The 23,926-nt window shown below is 37.9% G+C and overlaps 1 protein-coding gene across 9 annotated transcripts in view; it reads left to right on the top strand.

Moving 5' to 3' along the window:
- The window catches only part of LRRC7 (leucine rich repeat containing 7), a 519,216-nt gene that overhangs the window by 221,619 nt on the left and 273,671 nt on the right, over window positions 1-23,926 (top strand). For all 9 annotated transcript variants that reach the window (XM_051999446.1, XM_051999443.1, XM_051999441.1 and 6 more), the window contains exons 3-4: window positions 4,665-4,867; window positions 19,265-19,382. In XM_051999446.1, the coding sequence (XP_051855406.1) occupies window positions 4,665-4,867; window positions 19,265-19,382 (321 nt within the window). The remainder of the gene's footprint in view (window positions 1-4,664; window positions 4,868-19,264; window positions 19,383-23,926) is intronic.

Genomic DNA, 23,926 nt, shown 5'->3' with positions numbered 1-23,926 from the left:
TGGAGAATATTTGACAAAATTTGATAAAAATACAATAAAGTATAGATGATATTAATATGTGGTTTTCTAATCTAATGTACAGCTATGGGACCTTTCTGTATATGCTGGGGGACCCCAAAGTAGTGTAAGGTAGAAGCTGGATTAGAACTCAAGCTGTCTTAAGTCTGATGTTGACTTGAGACTGATGTTGACACACTGTATTTCCTCTTCAATCCGTGTTCTTACAGAGAATAATTAAAACCCAACTTAACTCTTTCTTACTGACTCCTGGTCACCATCATGGAAATGGAATCCTCTCCCAAGGTCTGCTGAGGTTGGATCAACTGAGGAAATGACACCTGACTTCTTTTGTCTCCTCACTCAATGCAAAATGATTACTCATCTCTATTTAGGATTTTCCATTTGTCTCTCTTTAGGAAGGAGGGAGCCAATTGGGAAGAGTTTATCTTTGGGGATCCTGTTACTGAGTTGATTTACACAGTTGCACCATTTGTTCTAAATAGCCCAAGGGTCCAAATACAAACATGTTTACAATGTTAATGCATATTAATAGCAACAATATTTCTCATTTTCTACCTCTTATTTATTATGGGGAAGGATATTAAATAAATGTATTACCATTTGATCTGAAAGAAGAGGAAATGGGATTTGAGCAAGGGTCTGAGACAGGAAGGAAGGGCTTCTTACTGATAGTGGGACCAAGATGAACAAAGCATGGAAAGCCTAGAGGTGGAGATGAGGAGCAAGAGAATCCCAAGCACATGAAATAGCCAGTCCTTCAATAACCATCCATTAAGTGCAGTTGTCCCTTCTGAAGGCATCCCTGAGATCTAGAAAATCCATATAAAATCTTTTGGCCCTCCCTTCATACTGGAGAAAAATTCTAAATGATTTTGCTATTAGAAAATAAAATAAGTTGATATTATACAATGCAACACATGTATGTTATGCATTTCTCAGTTTCTACAATATTTTTGTATCATCTGCTGACCTTTGCATATCATCTGTTGCTTCTGCAAAACTCCCCAAAATTCCCATTTAATTTCTTATTAATTAACTTCCTAAATTCCTATTAATATCCTATATTCTAAAACTGCGATGGGGAAAGTCAAAAGTGGAAGGAATAACTATACTAGATGACAACATACAAAAGTGATAACTGTACTAGGAGATGACAACATACAAAAGGATAACAACATAAAAAGTTGGGACAGCAATAGAGAACTATTCTAAGCCCTGAAGATACAAAGAGCAGATACAGTCAAGGAAAATTTCCTAATGGGCTCTCCCTCATTGCAGAGCCCATTACCAGTATATTGGAGAGGTCACGTTGTACAGGAAGAGAGTGCTAGACTTAGAATCAGGAAGATTCCAAGCTGGACAGCTACTTGCAGTGTATGACCTTAAATTAATTAACTTTTTCAATCCTCAATTAGCTCTTCCATAATTTGGGGAGAGAATAGCACCAACTCATTGTGGGAATTTAATGAAATAAATATATAAAGTATGGTACAAATCTTATACAAATTTGTCATAATTACTACTTTTTAATAATTTTTAATATTTGATTTTACCACTTACATATAAAAACGATTATCAACATTTTTTTTTTGAGTTCCAAATTTTCTTTCCCTTCTACCTCTTTCTATGGTATATATTGGCTAGGTATAGATTATATATGTTCAATGTGTAAAGCGTATTTCCAAATTCATTATGATGTGATACAAGAAATTAAAGAAATGAATATATACAAACACCAAAAAAAGAGTCTGGTTCAATGTTCATTCATTCTCCATCTGTTCTTCGTCTGGATTATTTGGTATAATTACTAGAGGGATTTCTTTTAGGGGCCTGGGTTAGAATGGGTGGATAGCTCCTTTAATACTTTGTTTCTGTGTTTTGAGACCTTCTGATCTCTGACCACGTGGTAGAAAAGCCTGAATCCTAACTATGGTACATTGCAGAGGTACCTACAGACCTTTTAGAGTGCCAGGCTGGGAGCCCTATCTATGCCTGCCTCTTTGTACTTCCACCCCTCACTCAGCCCTTGAAGACTCATCTTGCAATTGAGCTCTCTTCAGCTCTCTCAAAGAGAAATGATGACAACTCCCCACCAGTTTATTCTGACATTCTACCCACACCCTGTACTCTACACAAACCCCCATGCTCAAAGACTAGTGTGTAATGGAAAGGTTAATATCCAGCCATTTATTCAAAGCCTTTTTGTGGTCATGAAGCAACACATCATCATCTGCTGGAAAACTCAGGCATTGGGGAAGAGGAGACCCAGAGACTTAGAACCCCAGAACTTCCCCAAATTGTTGGGAACTCTTAAGCAGGTCCAGTAAGCTCTCTATCTCAAGATTTAGTCTATAGAATGAATGGAGAGGCAGCTGAGCAAAGTGGATATCACAGGTGACTGTTCTCATAATGGAAATTGGATTCAAATCTTGCCACTAACATGTAACGGCCTTGTCTCCGTAATTCTCAGGGAACCCACAATCCATTAAGACCATGGAAAAAAATGGATCCAGACTTGCTTTGGTAATGGTTTTCCACATGGAAGAAATTCCCTGAGTCAGGAAAATGAGCTGTCTCTGGGGCTCCTCCCTGTGCAACGTAGGGGCAGTTTCTTCATAGACCACCAGCTTCTTTGCTAGAATAAGTTTGAATTATGTGGGCTCTGATCCTCAATCTGTGATCCAAGGATAGGCGGGGGAGCAGAAACTCCCTGATAAGAACAAGTCCCTCTGCCAACAGAACTAACAGCATTTTTGAAATTTGCAATAATAGATAATCTTCTAGACACTGAAAAGTTCAGTGACTTGGGGTAACAAAGCCCATATAAATCAGATTTGGGACTTGAACCTGCATCCAGAGAGAGATCTATGGGGACTAAATGTGGATCACTACATAGCATTTTCACCTTTTTGTTGTTGTTTGCTTGATTTTTTTCTTTCTCATTTTTTCCTTTTTGATCTGATTTTTTTGTGCAGCAAAATAAATATGGAAATATGTATAGAAGAATTGCACATGTTTAACCTATATTGGATTACTTGGTGTTTAGGGGAGGGGGTGAGTCAGAGAGGGAGAAAAATTTGGAACAGAAGGTTTTGCAAAGGTGAATGTTGAAAACTATCTTTGCATATATTTTGAAAATTAAAAAGCTAGTATTTAAAAAGGAAAAAAAATGTTTTTGACAGGTTGAAATTAGAGTATCCAAGTTGTTTTGAGGTGTCAGGAAAGGTGCCTGTAGGTCTGAACTTTATTTTTACTAACATGTAGATGAAATATATCATTTCCTTCCATTGCAAAAATAGAAAATAAATCTTTACTCTGAGAAAGGACCCTTGGGTTCACTATGCAAAGGGATCCATGAATAAAAGAAGGTTAAAAACTTCTGATCAAGAAAATAGATACAATATCTGTTTAAAAAATTCTATAAAACTCATTTTTATTTATTTATTTATTTATTTATTTTTTGCTGAGGCAATTGGGGTTAAGTGACTTGCCCAGAGTCACATAGATAAAAAGTGTTAAGTGTCTGAGGTCAGATTTGAACTCAGGTCCCCCTGACTTCAGGGCTGGTGCTCTTTCCACTGCCCCACTTAGCTGCCCCTAAAACTCATTTTTAAAAGAAATTCTCTTACTTTTACAGGCAAAGAAACTAAGATCAAGGAGACATTCTTAAGGTCATTGCTAGTACAATGCCATGACTAAAACCAAAGATGTATAGTTTTGTGGGGGTTTTAAAAATATTTACATTGTTACCTTCAACCTTAAGCCCAGGTTTATAATCACTTATAATCATTTAAGGTGGTTTGATGATGAAGTTTTCCCAAATCCTTTTGTTATCTATTAAAGTTGGGAGTTATGCTCTATGTAAAACATGTTTTAGACATGTTATGCTTAATTGCCCATGAGTGTGATTTTATTTGTGCAATATAAAAGAGAAAGAAAGAGACAGAGAGAGAGAGAGAGAGAGAGAGAGAGAGAGAGAGAAAAACAGAGAGAGACAGAGAGAGAGACAGAGAGACAGAGAGACAGAGAGAGAGACAGAGAGACAGAGAGAGAGACAGAGAGAGAGAGAGAGAGAGAGAGAGAGAGAGAGAGAGAGAGAGAGAGAGAGTACAAAATTGTTGTAATTGAATACATTGGCTAACAAAGAAAAAGCCCCTCAGATGTAGTTCATAAGGCTAATTCTGGTGCAGGATAAAATTACATTGTAAAAAAGAAATCACTATTGCAAATCAGTGCAGTATGATCTGTAGTTTCTGATACAAAAAAAGGACCATCATAGTTCTCCAATCCTTGGGGTCAGGATTCAGTATGGCATGAGCCAGATAAGAAGGGAAGCCCTTTACCCAAATGGAAGAATCTCTCTATTTCCTCAACTAGAGAGGCAGAGGAATCAGAGGTTTTGTTTTCCTTGTGGTCCTCCTCCAAGGCAGTGGGAGGGAGGGATGTGCAATTCTGCTTTGGAGAGTTGAAGATTGGGCCAGGAATCAGTCTGAATATGTACAAATGTCCTTTGTGCCAAGGGAAGAATATGTTCAATTTCTGTTCCAAAATAAAAAGTTATTATTCCCCATTTTAACTAGCAGAATTGGGTCTTTTTTCCCCCAGAGCAGAGAATGAAACAACCTTTTTTTCTCTTTCTCTAGTGCAGTGCCTGGAGATGACAACCAAACGGAAGATCATCGGCCGCCTGGTGCCGTGCCGATGTTTCCGAGGCGAAGAAGAAATCGTCGCAGTGTTGGATTACTCTCACTGCGGCCTGCAGCAGGTGCCAAAGGAGGTCTTTAACTTTGAGAGGACCCTAGAGGAACTTTATCTAGATGCCAATCAAATTGAAGAGCTGCCTAAGGTAAATGTTGAGGATCAAAAATATAACCTCTGAATGAGCACTGGAGAAATGTAAAGGGTTAGCCACAAGTTCTAAATATTGTCAGTTCTCAGGAAGAGCTCCAGATAACATCAACAAATAAGTAGGTCCGATCTCTGATAATCACTTCATTCAATGTTATTGCTTGATGTTTCATTTTATAGAAAACAGGATTCTGCATGTGGATATTATGTTGTTGTACTATTTGTACAAAGGAAGGTTTTCCTTTAAAACAATCAAGGACTTGTTCTCCAAGCAAACTCAGATTGATTGGGCTCAATGGTAATCAATGAATCAATCAACAAACATGTATTAATGCTCCTACCTATCATGTGCTAGATACTACGTCAAGCTCTGGGAATATGAAGATAAGGAAATCAGTCCCTATCCCCAAGAAGCTTACATTCTAATAGAGTTAACAATATGTACAAAGATATATATATATATGTAACATAATCAGATCCAATGTGGTAACCTTGGAGGGGGAATGAGTAGGTGGTACTTGAGCTGAGTCAACGAGATTTAAGTGAGGAGAGAAAAAATTCCAGACATGAGCCAGTAGAAGGGAGATGAGATGACAGATGGAGCTTTGTGTGTGAGGAATAGCAAGAAGGCTTACGGGGCTGAGCCAAAAATAGTGTGGATGGGAGTCATGTAGAAGTAGGCTACAGAAGTAGGAAGAGGCCATTGTGAAGAATCTAAAATGACAAAGAGGATATTTTTCTATTTGATTATAGAGGAAATTGGGAGCCCTTGAAGTTTTTTGAGTTCAGGAGTAGGGAGAAAGGGAAGGTGACATGGTCAGAACTATGCTTGGAGAAAATAATTTTGGTAGCTGTGTGAAGTGTGATTGAAGTGAGAAGAGACTTCAATCAGGTGGCTTGTGACCCACCTTGTTAACCAGCCTTTATCTTTCCAGTCTTTCATGGCTAAAATCCTTGCAAAGAATGAAGGTCCCAGTTTCCTGTCCTTTCATTTTCTTCTTAACTTTCTAAAGTCTTCTGCTGTCATTAGTCAACCAACACTGTTCTCTCCAAAGTCTCCAAAGTCTCCAAAATGAGCTGCTTGTGATCGTTCCAATGAATCTTCTTCCTTTCTGGATCTCTCTATAGCCCTTGACTTTGTTGATCATCCATTTCTCCTGAATATCTTCTTCTCTCTAGTTTTAGTGATACTACTCTCTCCTGGCTTTTCTCCTACATGGGTGCTAACTCCTTTTCACATCATTTGCTAAATCTTTATCCAGGGCATGTTTATGATTTCTGGGCATCCCAGTTGACTCTATCCTGAGCCTACATCTCTTTTTCCGCTCTGCTATTTCACTTGGTCATCTTATAGCTCCCAGGGATTTAAATTCCTTTTCTATGCTGATGGTTCCCAGATCTATTTATTCAGCCCTCACATCCCTACTAATCTCCAATTGCATTTCCAGCTGCCTATTAAATATCTCAAAATAGACATACTTTTGGATGTCCCATAAACATCTTCAACTCAACATGTCCAAAACCAAAGTCAATATTTTCCCCAAAAAACTTCCCCTTTTCTTTCCATTACTGTCCAGGGCATCACATCCTCCCAGTCACTCAGGCTCACAATCTAGATGTCATTATGGACTCCCCAATCTTTCAGTCCCCATAGCCATTGCATTGCCAAATGCTGTCATTTCTACTTTTGCACCATCTATCAAATACACTTTCTTCTTTCCTTTGATACTGTCACTAGACAGGTGCAAACCTCCTCACCTTGACCCTGGACCATTTTTATAGTCTTCTGCTGGATTCTCAGTATCTCATTGCTCCCCATTTTAGTCCTTCCTCCATTCAGCTATCAAAGTAAAATTCCTAAAACGTGAACAGATTTGATCATGTCACACTTCCATACTCTCACCCCATTTCAATACAATCCAATGGCAACCTATGACTTCTAGATTAAAATTTAAAATATGCTAGTGTTTAAATCCCTTCATAGTCTGCCCGCTCACACATATTTACAGTCATCTCACATCCCTTCATGTGCTCTGTAATCCAGTTACATGGGTTTCCTTGTATCTCACACAAACTCTTCCCAAGTTGGAGCATTTTTACTGCCTCCTATGCCTGCAATGCCCAGCCTCTCCATCTTTACCTCCTGGTTTTCCTGGCTTCCTTTATGACTCAAATAAAATCCCATCTTCTACAAGAGTCCTTTCTTCATCCCTCTTAATGCTTTTCCTCTGAGATCATCTCCAATTTAATCTGTACTTATTTCATTTGTACATATCTATTCGCATAGTTCCCCTCCATCAAGTTGAGAGTAGATACTACAGTTCTGTCTTTCTTTGTCTTCCCAGCCCTTAGCACAATGCCCAACACATAATAGGTGCTCAATAATTTAATTATTACCTTGACTTGACTTACTCTCAAGGAACTTACATTCTATTGTAAGAACCATGTGCTGAGATAAGGAATACAAAATGTTGGATCTTATCCTTCTTTTATATGACAACTTTCTAAATGCTTGAAATCAACTAGCATAACACTTTGCCATTTATCTTAATTCACTGATCTTTTCAAACCTCCCAATGTGATCAAGTTCAATCACTCAACATTGAAGCATGTTTCTAAAAGATCTTTGGCTCAGGGAAATCTAGAAATAGAAGGAAATGGAGAGCCAAAGGTTTTCCATCACTTATCCAAGATCACATATACCTTAAGTAATTGGTCTCCTGACTCCAAATCGAATGCTCTTTCAAACCAGTCCATAGTCCATTTTCTATGCATTTGATTTTTTTTTCTATTAATGCCAAGAGAAGGTGTAATGCACATTCAGTAACCAGAAGCAATGCCATCAAAAACTCATTACTCTTAGCAGCTTCAGAAATTTCAATTTTCTGGTCACAACAATCTTGAATAATATCCTTTGAATAGGAATATATTTTGCAGTCAGAGCACAAACTTTTTCATCAAAGGAATCTCCTTGATAGGTATCTCAAATATCTTCTTTAATGATCCTCAAAAAATAATATTTTGTTATTTGGTTGCTACACAGATAATTTATTGTATAAATAATATATTTATAAATATTGTATTAATTATATTAATATTATAAATGTTAAATAAATTTATTGTATACATTTAACAAATTAAACAGATCTCAAGTCACACATTAAATGATTTAATTTAAATATTGAGATCAATCAACAGGTATTTTTAAGGACTTATTAGATTCAATATTATGCTAAATTCTAGAAAGATTAAAATGAAATCATCCTTCCCCTCAAGGTGTTCTCATTTTATTAAAAGAAAGAGAGAAAAAAACATGTTTACACATCTTTCTGCAAAATTATGCATGACATCCAAGGTCCTGGACTAATTCAGAATTTTGGATTCATGAACTAGTGGTAATCTTAGAGGAGAAGGTTTATTTCACAGGATCAGGTTATCTCTTGACTCATGCCTCACCTGGAAATTTCCAAGGAAATCTCTAAGCAAAGCTTCAGAATGACTCGTGTCTAAGATTTCACTAAGTAATGAGCTCCCCAACTCCCACAAAGATAATCAATGTATGATATGGATATCAAGTAAGGACGGCCTTTATTTTCTCTACTACTAAAAATGCAAATGATGAGATGATTGAAAAGACTTTTAGGTCTCGTGGTCAAGTACAGGAAATGTTTCAAAAGACTCAAGTGGTTCTCTGGACCTTCCCTAGAAGACCAAGACCCCTGTCCCAGTGCTGAACATCCATTATCAGCTCTCCATGGGAACAGCCCCTCCACCAATGGAGACTTGTAAATATTCTACAGTTTTGAGTTAAGGAACTAACTGGCTGTAGCTCTGAGAAAAGCCCAAGGTTACCTGGTCTTAAATGTCAGAGAAGGGACTAGGACCTGGGTTTCTTTAACTCTAAGATCAGTTCTGGATCTAATCAGTCTCATTGCCTCTTAAGACTAAATTTAATTGAAGTGAACTTACTGTGTTAAGATTCAAAAATTCAATCCCAAAATGAAGGGCAGGATGCAAAGTCATGTGGCCAGATAATCACTTATGGAGAAAAAGAGTCAGGAGCTGTGAAGGACTGGAAATATGGGATAAATTCTATTTCTGCTCCAGTCATGCCACAAACATGAATTAAGTGTTTTTAATGTGCTAGGTCTTATACAATATGGCAGAGTGGGGAGAGAAGTGATCTTGGAGTTAGGAAGAACTGGATTCAAATCTCCACTCTAACATTGAAAAGTGCTCATGAACAAATACAAGAAATGTTTGAAAAGTCACAATTGTGTAAGTTAGAACAAGTCTCTTGTCTCTGTTGGGCACTCAGTGAACTAGACAGCTCTCAAAGCTGCTAAGTTGCAGAAGTGCTAATCTAAAATGGAATAAGGAGTTTCCTCACCTTGGAGTTTCTCATAACCTCCATATTCCTGCAACTGCCCATGTGGCAGAAATTGTGCTAAATGTTACTTATACATTATTGTTATTATTATTATTATTATTATTCACAACAAGAATAAATAGCAACAATGCAAATAATTTATTTTTTAAAAATTATAAATTTTACAAATAAACATAGGGTTGCAAAACACTTTCCATATGTTATTTCATCTCATCCTCATCAAAACTTTTCCATGTAGATTTTATTATTGTCTCCCTTTCAGAGACAATAAAACAGTCTCAGATATGATAGATTACTTTCCCAGCTGGTAATTGTTGAGTGGAAGTTTTGAATGTGGGGCTTCCTGACTCTAGTCCCTGTCCTCAAAGAGCTCACTTTTTAAAAGGGTAACACAGTGTGCACATACCTAGGTACATGCAAGCTACACTTAGAGTCCATGGAAAATAATCTGGGCTAAACACTTAACCTATCACTTGGATCATCTGTAAAGTAGTGGAGATATGAATAAGAACATTTTGGAGGTCCAGTATTCAATCTTGGGATCCACTAGGTGACATCTCAACCCCCAAAGCTTGCTCCATCTTTGTCTACACAAATAAAAGCAACATCTGGAATGGGTATTCAGGACTAGGATCGAGCTTTAGAGAGAACATTGATGAACCAGACTGTGTCCAGAGGAAAAGAAAAAAAATAAGGGGAAATCAAAGCCATTCCATGTGAGGAAGGGTCAAGGAACTTTGATCCGCCAAAGCCAATTTAGAGAGTCTTGAAGGGTTTGAAGAGATGTCTCAAAAAGGGATTAGCCTTCTTCTTTGACCCAGAGACTAGAATTAGGAGCTGTGTATGGATACTGCCAAAAAGTAGATGTAGATTTGATCTCAGACTAAGTGAGGATTTTAAGTTAGCCCAAAGTAGAATGGACTGTCTAGGCAGAAAATTATTTCTATATCACTAGAGGTCGTTAAGCAGAGACTCACTGACCACGATCAGATTTTTTTTTCCTTTGGTTTAGTCTGAGGAGCTGTCCAGATCTCAGGTGACTTGATTGTAAGAGACAAAAATAAAGAATATCAAAAACCTATAGGGGTCCTCAAACTTTTAAAATAGGGGATCAATTCACTGTCCCTCAGACTGTTGAAGGGCCAGACTATAGTAAAGACAAAAACTTTGTTTTGTGGGCCTTTAAATAAAGAAACTTCATAGCCCAGTGAGGGGGATAAATGTCTTCAGCTGCTGCATCTGGCCCGCAGGCTGTAGTTTGAGGACCCCTGGCCTATAGCATGAAAGAGGAATATTGAGACAGATAGGCACATGATAGATTGATAGACAGATGGATAGACTGATGGATGAATGGATTATTCCTTTCTTATGTTCCAGTGTAGAAACAATGGGTAAAAGTAAGTAGAACTCATCACAACCCTTCCCCCCAACACATTGAGGATTTGTGAGTCTGGGTAATCCATTTACGTGCATTATGCATCTCTATAATGCTATAAAGATTCAAATAATGTGCTGGTTTGAGCTGGTGGCAGAAAGTTTCTCATCTGGGAATTGGGAACAAGGACAACACAGCTCTAGACTGTAGTCCAAGTTCCAATAAAACAATGGTAGTCATATATATTTCTATAGCAACTCTGGTGAATGGAGCATGAAGTACATTCATAAGTCTTTGGAGGATGATCATAGAATCTGAGATATAGAGCTTGAGGGGACTTTAAAGGTCCTTCCATTCAACCCTCTCATTTTACAGATGAAGAAAACTGAGACCCAAATAAGTAAAGCAGTTTGTGCAAGGATGACTACTGCACACACTCATAGTCTCATAGAGTTAAAGCTTGGAGGGTTCTTCATTTCATTGAAAACTTACATTTGAGGAAATCGACAGATAAAATGACTTTTCCAAAGTCACAGAGGAAATAGGAATCAGAGGTAGGTTTTGAACACAGATGCCTTGAGTTTAAATCCTTTGCTCTTGAATGAAGAATCTTGGAAATTGTGCTGGGAAAACAGTAACACATTTTTGATCAACTATTGTGGTTATTGTTGAGTTATTCCTAGTGTCATCCTCACCACAATCTGAGATGGACAGATCATTACAATTTTCTATAATGATCACTGAAGCTCATCCATACCATTTAGGAAAGAGTTGTTCTTTGCCCATCACCCCTGTATCTCAATTCACCTCAGTACTTCTGTGTCTGACTTTGTAGTCACAGATAGTTCCGAGCCGTAGAATAGGATACAGTAAGTTGGAAAAGTTAATGATGTTACAAAATGATGACAAAGGATGTCAGAAGACATGTAAAAATAAATCTCAAAGGAGGAGAGGAAAGATTTCGGTTCAAGAAAGTTGAGTCGGTGTTGCATAATTTTCTACATTTGAGAGTAAGACCATGAAATGACATTCCTTTCCTTGAGAACAGCCTCTGTCCACCCCCACCATCTCCCCACCCCACACATCGAGCCCTAGCACCCAGCCCAGTGCTGATTGCATTGTTCCTGAGCCGGGAGCTTGGGGTTACAGGCACAGTAATAGACCATAATGGTCGGGAATCATATGTGAAATTCTGTGGGTAGTCAAATGTGACAAAGCAATAAGAGGCAAAATTCGACAGGAAATTCTAAAAACCACAGAGACAGATGAAAGGAATGCTGAGTTGTGGAAAATCCTGTCGGTAGCCGGGCTAGAAGGCTTCAGAGTATGTGCAATCTTTTGGGAAAGGATGTAGTTTTAGTCTTGTGTAAAAGAAAAACACGAGATAGTCAGAATTTCAGTTTCCAAGGTAAAAAGTTTCTTTTTCTGAGAGTTCCCTCTGAATTGAGTAGAGTGATGGGCTTAGAAGCAGGAAGACCTGAGTCCAAAGGTAATCTCAGATACTAACTATGTGACCCTAAGTGTGTCATTTCACCTCTGTCTGCCTCAGTTTCATCATCTGTAAAATAAGGATTATAACACAACTTACCTCCAACAGCTCTTTTGAGGATGAAAGGAAATAATTGTAAAGCACTTAATAGTAGCTGGCACATGGTAGGTATTATGTAAATGTTAGCCATCACCATCATCATCATCATCATCATCATCATCATCATTCTGGATAACTTAGGATTTCTAACACGTATCTCAAATTCAGTATTTAGAAAACTGAACTCTATCTTTTTTCAAAACCTCCCCCTTCCCTAATCACACTTGATGGTACCACTTTGGCAAGACCAAGCCTGAAACCCAAAGTTCTCTCCCACCTGCTATATATGATCAGGTGCCAAACCTGGGCTGCTGCCTTCCACCAATAGTCTTACATCTATTCCCTCCTTTCCACTCATAATACAACAAGTCTAGTTCAGGCTCTTGTCACCTTTCCCCTGTATTTTCATAATTCCCGCCAACCAAGCTTCCTGCCTCCCGCTCCTTTTCTCCATTCTTCACAAGCTGCCAGAGTAAATATCCTAATGTTCTACTCTGATCATGTTGTTCCTTTACTCAAAGACTTTCAGCGAATTAAAGTTTATCTAAATCACCCTTCCCTAATCTTGCTCCAACCTACCATGTAAGAGTGACAATCTCTTTTATCTAAGTCATCACCCGTCATTCTCAGGCTGCCATCTTTGTTCTCCAGACTTTTGCTCAGTGATCCCTATGCCTGAAATAGATTTCTTACTCATCTTGTTGAGTTAAAATCCCTCCTCCCTTCTTTGGAGACCCAAGTGGGATGCAGTATCCATGAAGCCTTCTCTAATCTCCCCAGCTAAAAAGGATCTTTCCAACTCTGAAAATACTTTGGATCTTCAATAAGTCCATTCCATCTTAGATGTAAGATACAGTTTATTTTTTTGTGAATTTTCACATTCTACTTGTATTAGACACATTTGTGGATGTGCCTTATTCCTTCATTAGACTATAATGATTGAATCAGAAAAAATAACAAGAATAATTTTAATAGCATGTGTGTGTATAGTTTGCCAAGTGTTCTATCTCTGTCTCTGTTTCTCTGTTTCTGTCTCTGCCTTTCTCTGTCTCTCTGCCTCTGTCTGCTTATGTATATATGTATACACAAATACACACACATACATTTGGCCTTTAACACCTCTGTAAGATCAGCACTATCATTACTCCCATAATATGGGGCCCAGAAGTTACCCCAGTTCAGTGGGGCAATGGGAGCCAGCCAAGCTGGTACCCTGCTCCAGGGCTCCAAATTTTCCACTCCCAGAGAGAACTCTCTCTTTCCACTGACTCATGTTGTCTAGGGAAAGGAGCTTCATCTTCACATCTCAGTGCAGTGGCTCCCATGGAGAAGGCAATTTTTAGAATCAACATAAATAATGGACAACCACCATAGTGATGAATGAATAATAAATTTCATTCATTTAATACACATGCTGCCTTTTTCCATTCATGATGCTCCATCTTCAGTATCCATGCCTGAAATAAACTCCCTCCTCTTAGAATCCCTAATAACTCCAACATTACCTTTTCATGAGGTCTTTGGAGAATCTCCAGCTGCTGATGCTTTCCCCTACACACACACACACACACACACACACACACACACACACAAGTACATATGCACATATGTTCACATATGTACAATCTTATTTTGAACATACTTGTGTAGAGATAAGCTCAGCACAAATGTAAGCTTTTTAAGGAAGAAGTTTTTTCTTGTCTTTGTATTCTAGAATTTAGCATGGTATGTGGGATATAGTAGGCATTTAACAAATACTTATTGATTGATTAATGAAAGCTACATCAGCATAAAATATGGTCTGCCAGTTTTGTGATTTTTTTACAATTAAGGAAACTGAGTCCTATAGTCAGTCAGTAATCATCAAGAATTTATTAGGTACCTCCTATGTGCCAGATGCTCAGCTGAGATGAAATGATATGCTCAAAGTCACAAAGTGCTTTCCTTAGCATCCTGATTCCCGAACACACATAAAGAAGAGAGAAAAAGATTTACATCTTTGCTAGTTTACATTTTTATCCCATCATGTTCTTCTATCAAGCAAGCAAACAATATTTATTAAGGGCCTACTATGTGCAGGCACACTTTTGCTGTCCCTATCTGGTGTCAATCCCAATCTGACTCACTGAACCTTACTGAGATTAGCTTTAGATTCAAGTCTTTATATTAAAACTCCATGGTCTCAATACCAGTTTAAATCAATTCTAAATAAATTGACCCTTTCACCCAGAAAAGAAAACAATTTTGTATAAAAAACATTTTAGAACTCAAAACATTTTTTATTAACTGCCTAGATTTTGAAATATGAAGAACTATTAACTGATGAAAGTCAAAATAACTATAACTATTAATGGCCCTACTCTAATTGACTATTAATTATATTTGCTTTTTCTAACATCCTGGAAGAATTATAGCCAGCTCAGAAATGATTCTCCCTTCTTTATTCAAAGCATGAATCTTGACAGACTCATTAAAAAAGACTTTCTCAATTGTTCACCAGCCTATGGACCTCCATGACTCAAACTCAGAAGTTTCTCATTTTATTTATGCAATTTCTATTCACCTGATGTGTTTACTCATCTCAGATCCAGTGATAGGTAGTGCACATATTATTTTATTTTAAGGTCTTGATCTCCAAATTTATTGGAGCGGAGATCTCTCTGCACTTCTCGATAATCCCCTAATCAATCCTGTATAGCTTTAAAGAGTTATTTGATGCTATTAAGAGACTGATTTGTCCAAGGTCACATAGCCAATATGTCCCAGGAGGGCAGGAAAGCAGAGTCTTTTCCAAGGCTGGCTTTTTGTCCACTGTATCCTGCTGCCTCAATATGCAAAATGCTTTGTTTAAAAATATCAATTATAACTTTAGGAGAGTGAGACTTGTGGGTCAATTGGATTAGTCATCATGAACAATCATTCAGGAACCGTTTGAGTGCCCGTTACATGTGGAATTCATGCACATAATGGGTGCTTCCTAGATCAGGCTTCAGATGGGACAAAAATGAAAATGCCTTAAGAATGGACCCCAAAAAGTGGGATGGGATTTTGTTACAGCTTCTTTTAGTTCATGCTCAATGGGAGGCCATGGGGCATTGCCTAGGAGGCAGGAAAAACCAAGATGGCTTTCTCCACTGATTTCTTCCATTGCTACAGTTTTCCTACACTTGCAGCTGTGCCCCACATAGGTACTTACTTAAAAGTCATCAGGAAATCAGTAAACAGACTTAGCTTGAATTAGGACCGATGGAAGCAAGCTAGAAAAACCTGAGCTTAAATCTTGCCTTGATGCATACTATCACTGCCGCCATCTTCCTCCATTTATAGAGTGAGTGCTTTAAGGCTTGCAAAATGCTCCATGTAGGGTACCTCTTGGAACCTATGTTGGAGGAGGTCTTATTCTCTCCTAGGAGACATTCATATAGGATTTTAAGAGCTAGTGAAGGATTTTCTATATGCTATATCTCATTTACTTAACACTCATCTCAATATGACCATGTGAGAAGTGCTATTACTATCATTATCATCATCATCATCATCATCATTTCCATTTCACAAAATAGGACACTAAACATTCTTGAGGTTAATTGACTCCAGCTCAAGTAACCCAGTTAATCACTGACAGAGACAATATTCAACCTCAGGTACTGGCTCCAGGTGCACCATTCCTTCCTCCATGTCCTGCCACAATGTTCTTGGTCTAGACTGATTAGAAGGCTCCCCTGAGGTTACATCAGTTTTTGTCATCCATCACATAAATGAGGGTGAGCAAGAGGGCTCTGGATTTGGAGTCGGGACCCAGATTAAAATCTCAGTTCTTCCACAAGAATAGCAAGAGTAACCTTAGATTACTTGCTCTTCCAGCCTCGGTTTCTCTGTCTGTCAAATAAGGAAATTGTTGGGCTAGATAATCAAGCCCAATATCAAGGCTGGCTCTATGACCCTGACACAGTTATTTAACTTCTCTGTGTCCCCAAACAACTCTCTAAGACTCAAAGTTGCAGCTCTGACTTGCTGGAGGCAGCTAGTGAAAAAATGCATAGAACACTTTGTATAGTGTCGGGTGAACCTGGGCAGGTCACTTAATCTCTCTAACCCTCATCTGTAAAATGAGGTGATAATAAAACCTGTTTCTCAAGGTTGTTGGGAGAGTAAAAGGAAATATGTATAAACCGTTTTTATAAACTTTAAAGCATTATATAAATGGTAGCTATTATTATTGTTGCTGTGATTATTAAAAAGGAATTTCTTGCCCATTTGCTTCTTCCCCCAATGAAATCCCAGTGATCACTGCTATAGGTGCTACTTCGTAAAGTTTGTGCAAGAATCAAATGAGATTTTGACAGGCCTGCTGGTACTAGGGACAGCTCTTGAGGGGCTGGGATGGGGAATTATTTTGTTCAGATTTTTTCATTTCATAACAGTTGGCTGACACTCCATGAGGCAATAGGGACACGGTGTAGATCTCACTGTGGGAGGATGCTGAGCACAGAGAGATTGATGGGTCCATGGTCACCCAGCTAGGAAGTGTTTGAACTGGGACTGAACCCTTTTGAGCCCAAGTCTTGTGTCCTGCCTCCTATGTTGTTCTCTTCTCCGGTTTCCATAATGACTGTCAATTAAGTAAATGTTTCTCTTTGATACATAGATATCTATATGATCTCTGTAATAGTCTGTCAGTTTACAATCCTTAGTACTTTTTTCTTTGACCAATTCAGTTTTTACTTTTTTTTTACTAACTACTAATAATAAATAAAAACTAATTAAATTAGTTTTATTAATTACTCATCATTCCTTCTAATAATAGTTAAATATTATAAGATCGATGCCTTATATTTTGATACTACAACAAATATTTTAAAATAATATAATGTACAGTAGAATTTTTTAAAATGTAAATTAAATATTGAAAACTTTTAGATAAAATGGTAGAACAATAAAATCTGTTTGCAGTTGAAAAGTGGCGTCCTCTTTCATTGGCTTAAAAAAAGCAAAACTAGAAAGTTCTCTTAAGGTCCTGTTGCCTCTGGGTCATCATCCACCTATGATATAATCTGCATTCATTTTGTAAATGCTGAGATGCTGAATGCCAGCAATGTCAATGACGCACTTACTCAGTGACACTTGGGGCTTTGATTTGACTGAATACAACAATCCAACGATCCCCAGTCACAGAGAGATTGCATCATCCCCAAGAATGATTGCATCAGGTCACGTTTTACAGTGGTTACAGGTTACATGTTTTGGAGTAAAGGATGAAGCCCTTTCACAGACATTTTTAGATTTTGTCTTAAACAGGATTTCATCCATGGGAATCACTTCTTCCAATGAGGCAGATCAGAAAATTAGCTATAATGTTTAATCTTAAAGAGTGTCCTGGGGCATAGAGAGATTGATGACTTACCCAGGGTCACACAGCCAATATTTCAGAGAAGAAACTTGAAGCAAGTTTTCTTGACTTCAAAGTCGTCTTACTTTGTCTGCTATGCCAGAATCAGTAATTCATTAACGCAAAATTCTCTCCACCAATATAGATATCCACCCCTTTATGTCTTAGGAGATGGAGGTGCAATTTGGTTTGCTTGACTCTCCTATTTGGTACAAAGGTTTTGTTTTTCTTTCTTTTCTGGGAGGCATAGAAGAAAGCAGGAAAAAAAATACTTACTAATTGAACACAAAGTAAAATGGAATTTAAAATAAAGAAGAGAAATGGAAAACTACAAGTTAGAAAAACAGCAAACATACAGAAACACAAACCAGCTGTTCTCATCTTTCAGCAGCTACTGTAAAACATGACCTGCTGCTGTCATCCTTGATGAGGATGCAAGCTCATCGTGACTGGGGATTGCTGTATTCAATGAATTGTACCCCTAGTGCCTGGCCCAGAAGAGGCACTAAATAATTGCTTGAACATTCACTTGCTAGTTCCAGTCTTGGTGTAAGTGTGGTATGAAGTGAGTCATAAAACTTTATTAATAAATAATAGTAAAGGATTAAGATTGGCCCCTTGACTTCACTGGAAAAAGAAATTTCCATACTGGGAAGCACTTGTGAAGATCATCACTGCCTTTGTATCCCATGATTTTAGACAGGGGACCCTGGGAGCTTAAATGATTGGCAGTGTACAGAGGTACACAACCAGCTGAGCTCAGTTCTTCCTGACTCTTTGGCTGGTTCTATGGCTTGTACCAGTTGGACTCTTTCGGATGGCCAAAATAGGAGTTACTTTCCTGGCATTTTTTTTTCAATTTAATTCAACCAGCATCTATTAAGCATCAATTAGGCATGTGGACCTTATGATGGCTTCTCTGGATTCAACACTGCATCTCTCACTTGTCCTGAATATATCACCTCTTCATCTTTCTCTGGGAATTTCTTACTTACCCTAAAGGTCGACTCATGTGCCACAGTCAACAGAAAGCCTTCCCTGATCCCTCCTAGCTGTGCTCTCATACTCTCAAATTATCTTGCGCTGGCTTGTTTGTGTAAAAGTTGAATCTCTTCACCTTCTCCCCGCAGCTTCCCAGCCCAAGAAAATGTAAGGTTTTGGAGGGCAGCATTTTTGTTCATTTTATCCATCCCCAACACTTACCATCACCTTACACAGAGCAGTTACTTCATAATGTAGATTGCAGAAAAATAAGGGAAGAGCAAAGCCAAAGACAGCATGTAAAACAAGGGGATTGGAGTACCCAATCTCAATTATCTTCTAACTTGAGAACCTATGATCCTCTAAACTAGAACCTTGCAGATTTTGACCATGGGTGAATGTGTGGCTGGAACTATCCTTGAGAGAAATGGGAATTTTGAAATGGACAGCCTTTCAGGGCTAGAATGGATTCATTTGGTTCTAAATAGCTAAATGGTACTGACCTGAAAGAAACCTGTAATATGAGATTAGAGATCAGAGATTTATTTATCCTTTTATGCTAATATAACATTGTGATATATGGAGATTATGAAGTAAATTTGATCATTGAATTTGCTTGCAAACTGAATGTAATCCAATGGCAACCTAACTAAAGGTTATTTTCCATTTCAGCAATTGTTCAACTGTCAAGCTCTCCGCAAACTGAGTATCCCAGATAATGACCTTTCGAATCTGCCAACCACTATTGCTAGTTTAGTTAATCTCAAAGAACTTGACATCAGTAAAAATGGTAAGGGTTTCATTTCTAAATAGCTTAATTCTGTTTTTAAAAATTAAATGTTTTGTCTTATTTTATTTTCCTAAGAACTGGGTTACAAGGATCCTCCCAAGCTGGTAAAGTGGTAAATCTCTGTATTCGCATCCCAAGCACCTAAACATCGCCCAGCACAAAGCAAGTGCTTCATAAATGCTTGTTGATTGATTGATTGATTGGTTGGTTGGAAATGTCTTCTCTTTTTAGATCCAGTGTTTTTATACATCACTTAAAAACTGAAATAATACTGATAAACATGGAAATTTGTTTAGAAGAAGAACACATGTTTAACCTATATTGGATTATTTGCTGTCTAGGGGAGGGAGGAGAGGAGAGAGGGAGAAAAATATGGAACACAAGATTTTGCAAGGTGAATATTGAAAATTATCTTTGCATATATTTTGACAAATAAAAAGCTACTATAAAAAATCTAAAATGATAGTCACTAAATAAAGACATTTAAAAGGTATAAGTTTTACTCCTTTAAAGACATGGCCTAGGGCTTTCAATGGGAACTATTAGGTCTGAACCTCCCATTTTACTTTCTCCAGCAACTTTTCCCTCCATGTGAAGGGATGTAGGATATAAGAGGTATATAGAAGTAGAGCTGCAAGATCCCTAAGAGAAAATCCAGCAAATACAAATCTTATTTTTACAAATGAGAAAACTGAAGCTCAGGAAGTGAAGTCATTTGCTCAAGATCACAGAAGTAGCTATGTGGCACAGTGGGTAGAATGCCCAACATAGAGCCAGGGAGACACCTTTTCTTGAGTTTAAATCTGACCTCAGGGAGTTACCTTCACTCTATTTGCTTCAGTTTCCTTATTGGTAAAATGTGTTGGAGAAGGAAATGACAAAGCACTGTAGTATGTCTGCCAAGAAAAAAAATTAAATGAGGTCACGGAGAGTTGGACATGACTGAAAAATAGCTATCAAAGTAGAAGCCACAACAATGGAATTTGAATCCAGGTCTTGTGGCTCCATAGACAGGACTCTTTGAAAAAGCACTTGAGCCATCATTATACTGGCTACTTGTACTACCCAGAACCAGGAAACTCTGTGTGAGAAGCTTCTTTCCATTGTTCCTGGTTTCTCTTTAGTGGTTACAGAGATCAAATCTAATCTCTCTTCCACATGTCAATCTCCCAAATACTGACCATTATGCCCTAGTTCTCTTAGACTCAGTGTCCCTAGTTCTCTTAACCTGGAGTAGAAAGTAAAGCAGAGAAGGCTACCTTGGAGTCAGTAAGGGTTCGAATCTCATTCAGAAAGTTTAGACCCATTTAATTTTCCTATTACGTGTCAAAGAAGTGTCTGTGCTCTATGAGTGAAGCAAAATAGCAATAACTCAAAAGAAACATGAGATGAACAAATTGAGACATATCCTTCCCAAATATTCAGATAGACTATTTGTGCCCGAATTGTGGTAGAGCCTTATCACGGCAGCTCAGGCCTGTGAGTACTGGAGTTTAGCGATATTGGGCTGAATTTATCAAGGAACCTGGTGATTCTCTTCTACGTAGTTTGAAATTCACTGACCCCCACATGGCCTTTTGAAATATAACCCCAGTGATGAGATGAGAGGTAGCCTATGGGTGCCAACAATTTAGCCATTTTGTTCTGCCTTCCCTTATGCCAAAGCAATTTATGGATAAAGATCCTAGCATACTAGGGACTCTGAAAATGGCAGTGCTAGCTGAAAACTAGAGATAACTGCTGAAATTTTGTAGAAAATATTGTACTTGTTGAACTAAGTCTTACCCAGTATTTCAGGTAGATCCTCTGCATTTGCTGCTTTATGAATTACTAGAAAATGTAGATCCTAAATAGTTAAGGTCATCCTTCATCTAGAGCCAGTAAGGACTTTAGTGATCCCCTAATCCAACTTCTTCATTTCACAGAGGAGGAAATTGAAGGCCAGTCAAATTGGGATTTGGTCTGAGTCATAAAAGTGGGACAAGGCAGAGTTTCAACAATAGCGCCTCTTCCTCCCCTGTTCTTCTGCTTGCTTCTCATTTTTAAAAAAAGACTTTAGTCATGATGCTCTTAACAGATTTTGGTCTCACAGAAAATGTCCATACACCAGTAAGATATGAAAAAGGAATTATGGTACTTCTTTCAGGACCTCCCTTTGGGGATTTTTGGAAATAGTGAAAGAAGAAAAAGGAGCATTGAAGAACAGATTCCCATTGACCAGGACTATATAGTAGGAACGTTAAATGGGAACAGATGGATTGGCATAGAGAGCTGATAAAGACAGAGAAGACATGGAAGAAAATCCATGACATTATCCAACAGAAGTCATTCATATAAGTAGATATAGTGGCTAGACAAATTTAACTGGTAATATTAGCATTGTAGATTTAGAGTTGCAAGAAACATTGGAGGTCATTAAGTCCAATTCCCTCATTTTGCAGATAAGAAAACTGAGGTCCAGAAAGGTAAAAAATGACTTGCCTAAAGCCACACAAGTAGAAATTGAAAGAGAGGGAGGAGTGTAGTCCTCAGACTAAAAATTTAATCTTCTTTTCACTTCAACACTTATAAATACTTATGATTATACTTAAAATAAAAACAAAAATCTTATGTAGTGTTCTTAATCTTCTTTCTATGAATCCATTTCCCAGAATTGTGAGAGCCATGGATTTAGGGTCAAGGACCTAAGTTCAAATAATAGCTCCACCATTGCTATCCACGTGACCTTGGATGAAACACTTTCCCAACTCTGGTCCTCTCTTTTTTGTTTAATCAATAAAATAAAAGGGTTGAACTACATGACCTCTAAGGCTCTTTCCATCTCTAAATCGATGAGTCTATGAAGCCCTGCAGGAAGATGCATTTATTTCTCAACACTTTTGTGATCTCCAGATAAATCTGATATGCCCATTTGTAAAGCTGACAGAAGCTTACATTGAAGTGCATTGATTTTAACACGAGAAAATAAAATAACAAATGGTGAATTTTAATTAGGCGATGACTCAATTTCAAGTCTGGCTGTGGATGTGTCATAGAGAGCACGACACCATAGGCTATTGACGTTAATGGAAATGAATTAATTTGAAAGCCCTTCATAATTTTGCCACCATTAAGTGATTTTTTTCTCTTCTTTCAAAACTTATTTCTCCATGAGATGGGTTCTCATAACATTAGAGGAGGTTAAGTCATCATTTTAGTTTAATGAAAAGCAATCAGAACTGGGACCATCATTAAATGTTTTACTAACATCAATTATTCCACCCTTTCCCAAAATGGAAGCTTGCTGACTGAAACAATAGAAAATTTTCCCAATCTTGGGGTAGAGGAAAATGATTCTTTTACTCAGTCACATTAGATTAGAACAGGAGAAAATGAAGAGCTATTCAATCTATAAAAATAACATAAAAGGGAGCATATTAAGAGGGAAGAAAGAAGAAAGATTCTAGATTACTTTATTCATTATAATTTTTTAAAGACGGTTTAAGAAAGTCATTTGTAGGTTGTGGGAAAAAAGGCTGGAACATAATAATCCTCTATTATCAGTATGGTTTAGCCAAAAGGACCCATTCCAAGGTCACTTAACCTCTCTGTACCTCAGTTTCCCCATCTGCAAAATGAGATTTTTGTGATTAGCTCAATACTGTGGTTCCTTTTTAATTCTCTCACTAGGATCCCATGAAATGCTCTGGTGTAGCCCTAGGCAGACTGCTAAAACCACTTGTGAAAAGGAAAGGGTCCCAATTTGCTAGAAGCCCCAGGAAGGCAGTCTTCTTAACTCCATCAATGCCATAAAGCCAATGGAGTAGTGGAATACATTCTTCTCCTATCTATGCAGATCCAAGTTCTTCCTTCCCTTGTTTTTTGAGTTTTCTCAGTCATGTCTGACTGTATGGCCCCATTTAGGGGTTTCTTGGCAAGGACATTAATGGTTTTCAATTTCCTCCTCTAAGTCAGTGATAAATGAGGAAACTGAAGCAAACAGATGGAGAGTTTTCCAGGGTCACACAATTTGTGTCTCCGACTAGATTTGAATTCAATTCTTCCTGACTTCTGACCTTGTGTTTTATCCACTGAGCTGTCTAGCTTCCCACTCCTTAATTAACGATGTCTTCAATAGGCTAACATTTTCTTTTTTGTCTCAACCTCTGATTGATTAGGTGTAGGACACTTCCAATGAGAAAATTCCCTCAACCAAAGTCTATCAACTTTATTTTCATACACTTGTTCCCCATCTTTAAAAAACTCACTCTGGACTGAGAATGGATAAAGTACTTTGAGTAAATAAAGTAGAAGAGAAATAAAGAAAGCTAGCTTGGAGACATTACACATCTGAAACATGAAATGATTGGATTATATAGCCCAAGGTCTCTGCCAGCTTGAAATCTGAGATCTCTGTTAGAGACAATGTTGCCTAGTGGACAGAGAGCCTCCTTCTTTCTCCTGACTGTGGACAGTGGGAAAGAGTGATTAATTTGAAGCCAAGAGACATGAGATGAAATCCCAGTTCTATTCCTTGAGGTGACTTGTCCTTGACTCTCAGTCTC

Source organism: Antechinus flavipes, chromosome 4, assembly GCF_016432865.1.
Source record: "Antechinus flavipes isolate AdamAnt ecotype Samford, QLD, Australia chromosome 4, AdamAnt_v2, whole genome shotgun sequence".
NCBI lineage: Eukaryota > Metazoa > Chordata > Mammalia > Dasyuromorphia > Dasyuridae > Antechinus > Antechinus flavipes.
This window is presented reverse-complemented; position numbering and strand designations above follow the sequence as displayed.